This window comes from Periplaneta americana, chromosome 10, assembly GCF_040183065.1.
Source record: "Periplaneta americana isolate PAMFEO1 chromosome 10, P.americana_PAMFEO1_priV1, whole genome shotgun sequence".
NCBI classification, from domain to species: Eukaryota; Metazoa; Arthropoda; class Insecta; order Blattodea; family Blattidae; genus Periplaneta; species Periplaneta americana.
The window spans coordinates 162827800-162841766 of record NC_091126.1 but is presented as its reverse complement, the minus strand read 5'-3'; the positions used below and the strand labels follow the sequence as shown (position 1 = coordinate 162841766).

The window sequence follows — 13967 nt, the reverse complement described above, 5'->3', positions numbered from 1 at the left end:
ATACTAATACTAATTTTAAGTAGAGTAGTTTTTTCACTATTTACAATATTTACAGTGATGTGAAATCTATTGATTGAACAAAGTTTCTGAATCCCTTATAGTGTTTTAACAATAGTTTCTCATGTGACACTGGCCATCTATCTTGATTTCTATATATTCCCTTCTTCAGTGTATCCCTTTGTTTATTCAATTATTAAGAAAAGAATAACATTTGTGAAAATAATAGGAAATTAATTAGCATAATTGGATAATTATTTTTAACATGTTAAAACCTTGAATTTCTTTCTCGAAGGTTCATTGACCACATTACACTGTAAATAATGTAAAATAAAAATTTCAAGTCTGTAGCTGCAACAGTTTCTCTAGAAATGGGTCATAAATATGTACTGGTAACAGTTTAACAATGTTTATACAGACTTGGGAAGGCCCCCTATAAATATAGACCATTTAGTAGCATTGAGATTATGTAACTAGGATTAAAGTTAGTATGATAATGCATCTTGTATATTGATGTGAACAGTACCAAGAAATTGTTTTTTATGCATCCAAATCTATAGCTCATGATATGATAGAAACATGTTTAGCAAGTCTTTTTGTACTGTCTCCTTGATGACTAATAGTATGGTAACTGGTTTGATAGTAGCCTGTACTGTACATTCCACATGCGATGTGTTTCTATTTTGGGATAGCCTACAAATATTTTAGCAGTTTTCTAACTTCCTGCTTCATTATACATTTCTATCATTTGAAATAGCCACATCACTAATCTGGAAAGTCTGACGTTATTGCCTTTGATTATGAAGCCTGTCTTATTTCCTATTTGTTTCTTTGATCATCGTGATCATCAAATCATCATAATTTATCAGTGGCGTAGCGTCAATGTAAGCTAAAAAGCTTAGCTTCCCCAGTTAATAATAATTTCATAATAAACCTGCAGTTTATGGAGAAAATTATTTATTAATTTTAATAGAATTTATATTTACGTGTTAAATATTGTGATGCGGCAGCTCAGGATGATTTGTGATGCAGCAGTAAACAAGAAGCCTGCACACACCAGCTTCCAAGCAGACTGGTTTCTTCTGTGTAATCCACCCCGCAGATTTTCCATCCCTTTCTTACTAAACTACCCTAGTCACAAGGCTCGCAAGAAGCTAGCTTTAACATTTAAAATAAGTAGTTTCCGAGTTATCCCTTTTCGTCAGTTGTGTTCAGTTGAAGTGTTAGTGTGCATTGTGGCTGATATAATAAATAATGAACGAAATAACAGTTCCTGACACTAATTTACTTGAATTTTTTTAGGACAATTGTATTATCAAAACTGACTTACGAACAAAAGTGTGATCTAAAAAACAAATGACCGACTCCCTTGCTGTCAATGAAGGACACAACCAAATGACAGACGCATACTTACGTAATGATACTAATATTGTGATTTCTCTAAGTATGACAGGGAGTTTGCTAATGTTATACGTATACGTGTCTATTTGTTAAGAGATATGTGTAAACAATGAAATCATATTTTACTACGTATCATTTGAGGTCATGCCTTATTGGTGTTACTTACGAGGTTCCAACCAATCTTCGACTGCTGACTTGAAATTGACTACTATTTATTTTAAGACTGTATTTTTGTAATACGTTTTCTCATATTGCATGAAAGACAACTTGAGTTAGCTTCCCCTGCTCAAAATTTCATGCTAAGCCACTGTAATTTATTATAATCATTCTTCGACAAAGCTTTCGATGTCATTCCTCCAAATACCTTAATTTTATACAATTTATTATATTCAACGGATATTACATCAGATTATAGCTTTGACATGTGGAAAAAGTTTAAAATTCTATAAAGATATACAATACATAATAAGGAAATTAATTTAATTCACAAGCATAAACAATTCATCAGTTAAGTAGGGTAGAAGATCTTAATATAGATCAATTTTGTTAATGTTTTTTAGTTATTTAACGACACTATATCAAATACTATGTTATTTAACGTCGATGGGAATTGTGATGGCGAGATAATGCCAAGAATACGCCATAGAATACCTGATATTTGTCTTATTGTTGGGGAAAACCTCGGAAAAACCCAATCGGTAATCGAACCCAAGCCCAAACGAAACTCCAGATCAGCAGGCAAGCACCTGAGCCGACTGAGCTATACTGGTGATAATTCTGTTATAAATTTTTTCTCTTATGGAAAATTATTTTATACTTTTACATTTTGTATAGGTCCATAGTCAATACTATATGAATTGTTAATATTCCAAATGTTTAACAAAGATTGGTACCATGATTTTGAGGGGGGTAATTGTATTTCACCCCCTTGGTAGTAATAAGTTGCACAAAACCTTGGTAGCAGGAGAGTTAATAAGAAATTGAATAATTCTCCAATCTTTGGAGAATCCTCATTTTCCTCAGTTTTATTAATACCACCTTTGTTTGTATAGAGAACGTACTTGGTGCTCTGCAGTATGTATTTCCTGGAATGTCTGTCCGCACCCCGAAACCTTTCACTGCCCATGTGCCAGTATCATAGCAACTTTTCATGTGCTGTAAAGTTAACCAAGTAACTGGTTCATTCCAAGAGCAGCCAGCATTCTCGTACAAGTTTGTCTTCATGTATTGGATCTTCCCATCATCATCGACTCCAACCTGAAAAATAAATTCAGTTTACAACAGTGACTTGGTTTTAAATTTAAGCATTCATGAATTGCTCATGTTTACATTTTTTATATTTTTTAATTCTAAATCTCAGGCAGACTGGATCTCGATTTACAGAATTTCCCGTGGAATTTTAGGTTAGGTACAATGACTCTCTGCAAACATTCGTGATGTTTCTGTCAGCTGAGCGGAGGCAGGTCCTCTCTTGCTACCACTGCTCTTGCATCCGAAAATTCATGGTGCTTCACCAGATTAAAACTTATGTACTATGTTATATTAGTAATATTCGGTACCGGTACTCACTCTCCTCATAGTAGCTGCTGGAAGTGTTGCCCATCTTGTGTGATATATAAATCACATCATATCATTTACAGAACTGTTTTATTAAACCTATTCGCTAAATTTAGTCTTTTTTTGTACACAAAACTGGGGGGCGGCCAGGGAATTTACGTCTAAACTTTTCCCTTATTCTACTTTAATAGGGAAGCTTAACAAAGAAATATAGCACAAACAACTTCTGATTATTTATTGGAATTCAAATCGCTAGTAGTATGGGGATTATTCAGAAGTCAGAGAATATATTTCGGCTTTCAGATCTGAAATTCAGTATAACGAAGCATGATATTGGAAGCCACGGAAATATGGTGTTTCCGCGCCATTTTGAGTCAAATTATGGTATTTTTGGCATCTCTGCTACATTTCGTTTTCAGTTTGATAGCAACATCTAGGGTCAACACATATTAACTAACCAGTAATTAAAAAACATTACCAGTTACCATATATTTATCTTACACACAATTCTGTGACTCAACACAGTAGGAATAGCCATTATGTACAGTAGTGGCAAAAAAAAACCGGACCGACCCTTGCAGCTGATTTCAGAGCCTTGTTCACTCCAGAGCACGATAGACTGGCAACTAAGACTTTCGTGGTTCGAATCCTTCCTGGGAAGGAAACTTTTTTTGTTCCTTATTCAAATTTATTCCCAATACTTTGAACTAATAGGTCATTTTTATATATATATATATATTTTTTTTTTTTTTTCGGGCTGCAAAAGGGTATCTGTCGGATACAGGGGGGAGAGCCATTAATCCTTCCCATTGAAGGCTTTAAGGAGCCAACCTGGACAAATACCCAATGTCCCATCCCTACCTTCCCGTGGTGCAGCTGTTAGTAAGCGTAATTTTACAAGCTGAACTAAAGGGAGGGGCTACTCATCAATTAAAAGAAAACTTACAAATTAAACCAAACCTTTTAACTCTATTAAATATAGAATATAATCTAAATTTAACAGAAGAAATACTGAAATCAGAAGTAAACACTGAAATACTGAAACAGTTGTCTTTAGAGACAATTAATATTAGGTACCCTCCACAAAACTGGCTTCATTTATACACCGACAGATCCTTGATCTCCAGAGAACAAGGTGCCAGTGCAGGTGTTACGTGCTGTCTCTTCTCACTTTATAGATCTCTTGGATATGGAACAACAAGTTTTGATGGTGAAATCATTGCAAAAAGGGAAAGTCTCAGGAATCTTCTATGCCACATCAATAAATTTAGGAATGCAGTTATATTGTCAGACTCCAAAGCAGCTATTCTATCAATAGTCTCTAAACACACACCTTCATCTCAAACAGCAGAAATAACTAAAATGCTCTCTCAATTAATATCACTCAATAAAATAATTGTATTCCAATGGATACCATCCCATTGTGGAATCCTGGGAAATGAGAATGCGGATGCTTTAGCAAAGAAGGGCAGCACTGCTACTTACAGACCTGTTACTAAATCTACGTGTTACTCTGTGAAAAGATTTATTAAATCTACATACTTAGACTTCAACAAACAAAATTTAATAACACAATCCCAAGGGAAAAAATGGAACTCTCTGCATCAAAATCCACAGTTAATTCCCGATTTACCACGAAAATCGTCTGTAGCTGCATTTAGATTGGCAACAGGCCATGATTGTTTGACCAAACACCTGCATAGAATTGGAATATATCAGTCCCTTAACTGTCCATTGTGCAACTCAAACCGAGAAATGGATTCGGAACATCTCAAAATCTGTGCTTCAGTGGCTGGTCATGATAATATCTTTGAAAAATATTGGAGTGCAAGAGGTCAAATGACTTCATTGTCAAATGCCTGGCATTAGAAAACAACATTTTTTTTCGGCATTTTTGGTCATTTTTAATACTTTGACAAACTTTTACATCATTTAGAATGCATTTTACTTTGTTCTTTACCGATAGGTCTGTTAAATCATGTTCTAAGCAAATAAGTCAGTAGTAATTACCTACTGAATAAGTGAATAACAGTGAAGTTTGAGTTTTATAGTTTGGAACAGACTCTAAAGTCCATCCCTCATTCCACTGAAGGCTTCACTTCATACAACGAAAGTAATATAAAATTCTTGACAGTAGCTTAGTTTAAGTGAGGCTTTGACCGCTACTGTTCTTTTGTCGGTACAAGGGTGTCTTTAGAATTTGTTTGGAAGGGGCGAAACTTTCACCGTGTCCTGGACAGGACGTTTTGTCCCCAATATGATTCGGAAGGGATGTACATTTTTAACACAAAGCTTGCAAGAATACATGCTGCGCCCAACAATTTGTTTTGTCATTCACACTCCTTCATCTGGAAGATCTGGTAACAAAAGTGAAAAGTGGAAGGAGAAGGAGACGGAGAATGAAGGCACTGACATGAACCACCCCTGATTGAAACACATTGTAAACCCTCATTAAAATCTAAGTTTTCCCTTATAAAATCTTTCATTTTGTTGCATACCCTTTTCCTTCATCTTAGCCAAATTCCAGAAAATTGCCTCCTCTCTCCGAGATTGAAACAAGGAGAATATTTTTTAAGAAGTTGTGGTGCGAGTACTTTGAATAATATTTAAATGTCATTTTCTTTTAATGTTATGTCATTTTTCCATTAGTTTAATAGAATTTTAATGATCATTTTAAGAAGATTTTTAGGTCATCAACATCCGCCCCTTAGTCATAAATAACTGAAGAAACTGATATTATTTCACAAAATTACTACTAAATATGGGAAATGCCTGTTATTATTCGGTTGAGAAGCTTCTATCATCCAGTCTGCTGTCAAAAAATCTGAAAGTTAGAATTTATAAAACAGTTATATTACTGGTTGTTCTTTATGGTTGTGAAACTTGGACTCTCACTATGAGAGAGGAACATAGGTTAAGGGTGTTTGAGAATAAGGTGCTTAGGAAAATATTTGGGGCTAAGAGGGATGAAGTTACACAACACAGAACTGCACGCATTGTATTCTTCACCTGACATAATTAGGAACATTAAATCCAGACGTTTGAGATGGGTAGGGCATGTAGTGCGTATGGGCGAATCCAGAAATGCATATAGAGTGTTGGTTGGGAGGCCGGAGGGAAAAAGACCTTTAGGGAGGCCGAGACGTAGATGGGAAGATAATATTAAAATGGATTTAAGGGAGGTGGGATATGATGATAGAGAATGGATTAATCTTGCTCAGGATAGGGACCAATGGCGGGCTTATGTGAGGGTGGCAATGAACCTCCGGGTTCCTTAAAAGCCAGTAAGTAAGTAAGTAAATTACCACGTAGTCGACAGCAGCATCGTATCTCTTTCCTAAGGCTGCCATATTGGTTTCCAAATTCATAACAAATCTCACTGGTCTGTTGAGAACGTATGCTGCAAGAGCACACGCTACTGCCGCAGGCATATTTCTCGAGATCTTGGAACCGTATCCTCCTCCTAGTCGACGGACACTGACATTGATGCTGGAACAAAGAAAGGGTTAATCTGCGCCCTTCTGGCAGCATAGCAATACCTAGTCAACTGGTCAGTCAAACTCACTTGTTCTCAGGAATGTTGAGTGCTTGTGAGATCGCGATTTGCACCAGGTCCATCCACTGTGAAGCGGGATGGACTTCGAGACCATCTTCAATTGGGATACACACGCAGGACTGCGTCTCCATGGTGTAGTGGTACTGCGAACCCAAATCAAAACTCCCTTCGATTGTGTGAGTAGCTGTACCTGTGCACAGGAATAGAAGACTCTTTCATTGCTTGAGAAACTGACGTAAGCATCACTGTCGACAACACTTTCACAGATTAAGCATATAGTTCTTGCAAAGATCCTTACAAGAAATATAATTATGCTAGATTATAAGAGTGAGATAAATAAAAAAACACACATAACATATATAGGATTCATTTTACGAAAAATACGACTTTATCGTGCTTTTATATAAGTTTCTCAATTGTTTTAATAAAGGAAAGCTATACATCTTGATTACACAATTTTTAACACTATATCACTTCAGAACACGGGCGGTTCGTCCATAAGAGCTACGGAGCTGCAGCACTCCCTACTTTGACAGGAAAATAAAAATAATATTTATTTTAATTTGTAGAAGAATTGTTAGAACTTTTATTGGTAAATTGCTTTATATTTCATCTGGCTGGGAATATGTACTATTACCTTATGTATAATCTTTTTGCACGTCGACTGTACTGGAATTGACACTGCATTCAAAGTCGTTCTGGGATCTGCAGGGTGGGACAGATCATAGAGTGTGTGTCTTGCTTGGTCAGGGGGTAGAGACGTGAAGGGAAGCAGAGGGAAACTGCCGCTGTTTAAAACCCATATTTCGCTGCAGTGGCTTGCAGAGCTAGGCGACAAGGGAAGATCTTTCCTCTCCTCCCACACAGCTATTGTAATGCTACGTCAAATGGATTCTCTATTCCCTTGAAACTTAATGACAAAATTTTTATTTTCTCTTCACATACCTACTGTTGTAGAATCTTATCGAGTTAATATAACGACATTAATATTCTCTTTTGCATTATTATCACGTATATATCCAGTCTCCAGCAGAACCTAATATTTGCCTTAACTCAAAATGATTGCACGGGTATAATCCTTTTGATATAGCACGTAAAATTCGAAAGAGACTTCTTTTCCAGTTTTAGAAAATTGTTGACCATCAGTATATCTGAGTGTTGCTTTGGTGTGACGTTTTAATACCGTAATTTAACCAGTGCAAATTGTCAAGCATGAGTGTGTGTGAATTACAGAATATTAATTTTATTATTCTCAACTTTCCCTTGCGGAGAAAATTGATGTAATGAAGTGAAATTAAAGGGTCGTTCGTTACACGACTTAAATCTTACTCAAGCTTCATCCAGCCGAAATAGTGCATATATGTAAGGGAGTATAACAATGAAATTTACGCTGAGCATTTGTGGTTGCCTCCTCTTCGGTGGTGATACTGCATAGACTAGGAGTGGTGTGACAGATTTAGGACATTTGCCCCTAAAAATTAAAAAGCACGAATCTTCGCAATCTCACCTGAAAAATGTTGTTTCATTGGCTATGTTAGGCAAAACTAATATTGCTGGGCAATTAAGTGAAACGAACAGAACAAACATTCTCAAACATAATCAAGAAGTGAGAAAAAATCGTGAAATTATTTTAAAAAATATTGATTGTATCAAATTTTGTGGCCAATATGAACTTCCCCTTAGGGGACATGATGAAAAAACGATTCGAAGAACTCTGGGGTATTTCGTGGGTTGCTACAGTCCGTGAGTAATCTAAATGAGCCTCTCAAAAATCATTTGGAACATGCCACTGTTTAAAGGTAATTCTAAGACAATTCAGAATGAACTGGTAGATTGCAAGTTGAGTGTCTGCCGATCAGAAATTCAGACTGAAATCGATGGTATTAGTTTTTTTTTTTTAGCGATTAGCAAATGATGCCACAGACGTCTCCCAACTAAGTCAGAAAGTTTTGGTTTTTCGATATGTAGTGCATTTATTTTTATCCTATACTTATTAGTAATGGTATCAAGAAGTGAAATTTGTATGTACCAATATCAGACCGAAACATGTTAACCAGCTACAATAGAATTTAAAACAAGAAAGACATGTAATACATATTCCAAAGGAAAGTTAGGACAAAGTTTTTAATTTGGTGCTAATTCATCGGAATTTTTCATTGAGGAATTCCCATGACATCACATAAGTAATAAGGAATGGCCATTACAAAATCCCATTGAGACGACATTTTCGTTGGCAAGTGTTACATAGAGGGATGAAGTTACAGGAGAATGGAGAAAGTTACACAGTGCAGAACTGCACGCATTGTATTCTTCACCTGACATAATTAGGAACAATAAATCCAGACATTTGAGATGGGTAGGGCACGTAACACATAGGGGCGAATCCAGAAACGCATATAGAGTGTTAGTTGGGAGGCCAGAGGGGAAAAAGACCTTTGGGGAGGCCGAGACGTAGATGGGAGGAAAATATTAAAATGGATTTGGAGGTGGGATATGATTATAGAGGCTGGATTAATCTTGCTAAGGATAGGGACCGATGGTGGGCTTATGTGAGGGCGGCAATGAACCTCCGGGTATAATCTTTGCCATATGTAGAAAAGTTACTTGAGTTGTATTGTAAGACTTACATATTTCTTGCACTCAGGTAAGGATTTGATGATGCTGAAAAAAATGTTTAATTATGGAGAGTTATTTTATTTTATGTGGTAGAATATTAAATACAAGGTGATTCACGAGGAAAGGTCAGAAATTTAGGATGTGAATTCTGAAGTCATTCTGAGTCAAAAAGTTCATATGAATATATGTCCGTTTTCGAACGGTTACGGAGATACGGCTCTTTGATTTCACAAAAATTTCTAAGATTCCATTTTACTAACTCGCATTTAGAGACAGATAACGGACAAATTTAAAGTTTATATTCACGTATGCATTCATACCTAATATTCTAGACGTCGGGGTCGATGATTTCGCACATTTTCAAAGGTACCTCCTTCTGCTTCAGTGCACTGTTGTGCTCGGGCGTGAATCGCGCTCATCGCGCGGGATAGTTGCACGTAACTGTTCTCTATGCAGCATCCAAAATACGGTCGATTAGCACCTCTCTTGTTTCCCCCTTCCTTTGCTATACAAAGTTTTTCATCCAACCCCATAGACAGTAAGTAGCCCTACTCTTTGATATGATACCCTTCTGTTCAGAAAGCATCGTTCATATTCAGTGACGGCATGCAAGGAACTTCCATCACACAAACCATAAACATACACAATATCGGTGTATTCTGTAGTCGAAAATTTATAAGGCATCTTGAAAAACACAAGTTAACACTTCCGATAACTGTACCTGTATGACTACTGTACTGTAGCTAGCTGACTGAATTGCTGTGAATTGATGATAGTGTAGGCTATTTGTGTTATCTGCGGGTTCTGTGTCGTTACATCAGCCAAGGGCAGGCGATTGGACATTTGTAATGCCCCACTTTCCGGTTTCTTTCTCTTATCTACATCGTTCACAATGCAGATTCCAATGTTACTTCATTCATTGCGACCTTGACCTTGTCTCACGCCTCGTCTCACGTCAGCAGCATATGGTAACGTCTGATTCACATTGGGGCGAGACGTTTTACCAAAAAAATGCATCTAGCTCCACCATCGTTCGAAAACGGACCTATTTTCATATGAACTTTTTCGCTCAAAATGGCCTAAGATATCGTATCCTAAATTTTTAACCTTTCCTCGTGAATGATCCTGTATAGATAAACATCTTTAATCTCTAAAGGTTTATTTTGTAAATTGTTATGTGAACCTATTCCAAGTTGTTTAGGAAGGGTGAAATTTTAGCACTGAAATATTTAGTTCATATTAAAAAAAAATTCATCTTCCTCTTCTTATCAACATTATGGATTTAGGCTTGTACAGCCTATTCACACGAAAAAAAAATATCGTAGCAAAATTTTCTTCACATTGTGACGATCTCCTATTATAACACTATAAAAATTACATAAAATATTATTGTGGTTGCAAATTTTTGTGAATGTGCAGTTTAAGTATTAGTAGTTGTGTAATTATTATTCCATGCATTCACTTACAAGTCCCCGTTCATTGAAATGGAACTTCAAACATGTATTGTTTACCCTGCGGTTTTTCTGGAACCATTTCCCCATCTTCTTTGATGCGGGACTTATCTCCTGATCCAATTGCTTCCCTCATATGGACAATTGGCTTCTGTATTCCACTGTACTCCACCTTGACCTGAAGGGCTGCTTGGTGTGCCAGACTCTGGGTCGATGCTACCACGACCCCTACAGGCTGGCCTGCATACTTGATGTTGCCACTGCAGAAGAGCTGTAGAAAGAAAAGAAAAGGATTAAAACTGTATATTTACCTGCGATTTTACACTTCTAAAAATAATTCATAAAATTAATCATCGCTTATTAATTATCATCATCCACAGCACTACAGCCCGGATTGGGCCTCGGCTTCCTTAAGAATTCTTCTCCATCGGTCTCGATCTTTAGCCACTGTCCACCAGTTCTTCACTCCAAGCCTCTTAATGTCGTCCATAACACAGTCCATCCATCGTAGCTTTGGCCTTCCAACTCTTCTTCCTCCAGCAATCCCATATTCCATCACCTTCCTAGGTATTTCACATTCATCCATTCTCTTAATGTGCCCTGCCCATCTCAGACGAGCAATCTTAATGGATGTTATTATATCGGGAGACTCATAAAGCTGGTATAATTCGTTGTTATATCTTATTCTCCAAGTTTCACCATCCCTTACAGGTCCAAAAATCCTTCGCAATATCTTCCTTTCGAATGCGGCCAATCTAAATTTATCCCTTTCGCTAAGAGGCCACGTCTCTGATGCATAGGTCAACACTGGTTTTATTAGGGTCTTATATAGTCTACATTTTGTGCCACGAGATAGCAATCTTGATTTAACTTGTTTTTGCAGCCCATAATAACCCTATTGGCGCTTTGTATTCTTCTACTTATTTCCTCTGAGATATCATTGTTACTATTAACTAGTGATCCAAGATATACAGCTTATTAATTAACCATAACAAAAATTAAACAATTTCACCGTTTCATTTAAAGAAATCAACTCCAACTAAGCATAGTACCAGTACTTCAGACTGCACAAGGGCAAATCGTAAAACAGCGAACACTAAGCTCCGCCTATGACCCCTTTCCACTTTTCCTCTACAAGCTCACCACACACACTAGCGGGAAAGAGTGGAAATAGGGGTTTAGGGTGGGGTGACATCTAGTGGAGGAAAGTGGAACAAAAAGAGTGAATGCGGCATCTATGAAGCAAAAGAGGAACTTCGTCCTGTTTCCCTCTGTCTCTCCTCTCTGCTTCATGTCTCTCTCTTTTTTTTTTTTCTTATGACTTTGCGGAGGGCAGTATTCGATCCGTCGATCTTTCTAACGAAACGTACGCACGCTTTTTTGGTCACGCTTTAGACCTCTCGGCTACCGAGACGAGTTGGTGGTAGAAGGGAAAATGAATCTATTTATGTTCAAGGGAACTGCCATAACCTATTGCAGAAATGCAATGTGTGTCGTTGGATATGTCTTGTTGTCTTACTTACTTACTTACAAATGGCTTTTAAGGAACCCGAAGGTTCATTGCCGCCCTCACATAAGCCCGCCATCGGTCCCTATCCTGTGCAAGATTAATCCAGTCTCTATCATCATATCCCACTTCCCTCAAATCGATTTTAATATTATCCTCCCATCTACGTCTTGGCATCCCCAAAGGTCTTTTTTCCTCTGGTCTCCCAACTAACACTCTATATGCATTTCTGGATTCGCCCATACGTGCTACATGCCCTGCCCATTGCAAACGTCTGGATTTAATGTTCCTAATTATGTCAGGTGAAGAATACAATGCGTGCAGTTCTGTGTTGTGTAACTTTCTCCATTCTCCTGTAACTTCATCCCTCTTAGCCCCAAATATTTTCCTAAGCACCTTATTCTCAAATACCCTTAACCTATGTTCCTCTCTCAGAGTGAGAGTCCAAGTTTCACAACCATACAGAACAACCGGTAATATAATGTCTTGTTGTCTAATGCACATTAATTTGGTTGTATTGTGTTGTGTTGTAAAATATGAAATACGTGCGAGGCGGTAGGCAGTGATCCACCTAAGCGGGGCAGATAGTAGAGAGAGACAGTAGAGAGAGAGAGAGAGAGCAGGTGAGCGAGGTGCCAAGCGGCGAGGGTGGGGATAACTTCCCCTACTGGCATTCACTGTTTTACGATTTATCCCTTTACTATAATCTCAGATATTTAAGGTACTTCCTCATGCCAAACAACACATGAACTGGAGAATTTCTATTCAGCAGCGAATTTATATTTCATACTTATTGCATTTTTATTTTTGCAGTTTTTTGTCCTATGTCTATCCAAGTCATCAACATAAGTTCCAATCTGGCTATATTTGTTATGAGCAGGCTTCGAGACTTGGGACCCGATACAATAAGTTTACTGTGCATGTACTATAGGTTGTTGACTCGCTGCAGGTAGTGAAAGGTAGAGATGAGTTGAAGTAACAACGTTGCTATTTAGAGTTAGAGTACGGTAGTATGGGGAAACACACACATATGTACATTCTGAAAATAAATATAAATTACACAATGACATTGTCAAAAGAATGTGAAAAGCATTTATTCTCCTGTCTTTTATAAGCATTTGTGTTTAATTATACACAGTGTTAAGGGTGGAAATAAAAATGTAGCAGTTTTAATTTCTTCATTTATCCTATTGGTCGTCTTTAGGAGGTGCAGTTACAGTACCGAATTGCAATTTACTACAAGATACATTTTCAGTGTCTCAAACGTAAATCTTTTTCTGTTATCTGCCAAACACAGTTTGTACTGTGAAAAGCTGCGCTCTACGTCGCATGACGTGATAAAACGAAAAAACCTAACATCATTGCAGTCTCTAAGAGCCAGTCCTTTATTCTCGGGTGACTCTATGTCCACTAATTTACTGTTTATATAATGTTCCATATTCGTTATTTTTACATAAAATTGATTTCCACTTCTGTTTTACACGTTCAGTAACCGGTGTACTTGGTGTCTCATTAATTCTCTGTGTCATTTCCTCAATTAATTTGAGGGCTTTCGGCATCTCTTGCTCTGACTTTTCTAACCCTGTAATAGTTTCAGACACAGTTTCAAAATAGGTTTGTATGAAAACCAAATTATTCGCCAGAACCTTCAAATCCAGAGCGTTTTCCTTTGCGTATTTGTTGGCATTCATTCTACAGTGCCCCCACCCACTGTACGCTTTACCACTATACTCAGTACGCCGTTATGCGGATTTCCCACTGAACTGCTCTACTGGGTCCGATGTCTCGAAGCCTGGTTATGAGGCTTGAACGTAGTGAGTTTTTCCTCAGGTGGGCTTACAAGGACCACGCTGATTAGTCCAATGGTAGGGCTGTTACCTGT

At 37.4% G+C, this 13967-nt stretch overlaps 1 protein-coding gene across 2 annotated transcripts in view; it reads right to left on the bottom strand.

Moving 5' to 3' along the window:
- The window catches only part of LOC138708125 (xanthine dehydrogenase-like), a 171890-nt gene that overhangs the window by 28050 nt on the left and 129873 nt on the right, over positions 1-13967 (bottom strand). For both annotated transcript variants that reach the window (XM_069838340.1, XM_069838339.1), the window contains exons 15-18: positions 10639-10849; positions 6521-6701; positions 6261-6444; positions 2460-2655 (exon numbers count right to left, since the gene is read on the bottom strand). In XM_069838340.1, coding sequence (XP_069694441.1) covers positions 2460-2655; positions 6261-6444; positions 6521-6701; positions 10639-10849 — 772 coding nt within the window. The remainder of the gene's footprint in view (positions 1-2459; positions 2656-6260; positions 6445-6520; positions 6702-10638; positions 10850-13967) is intronic.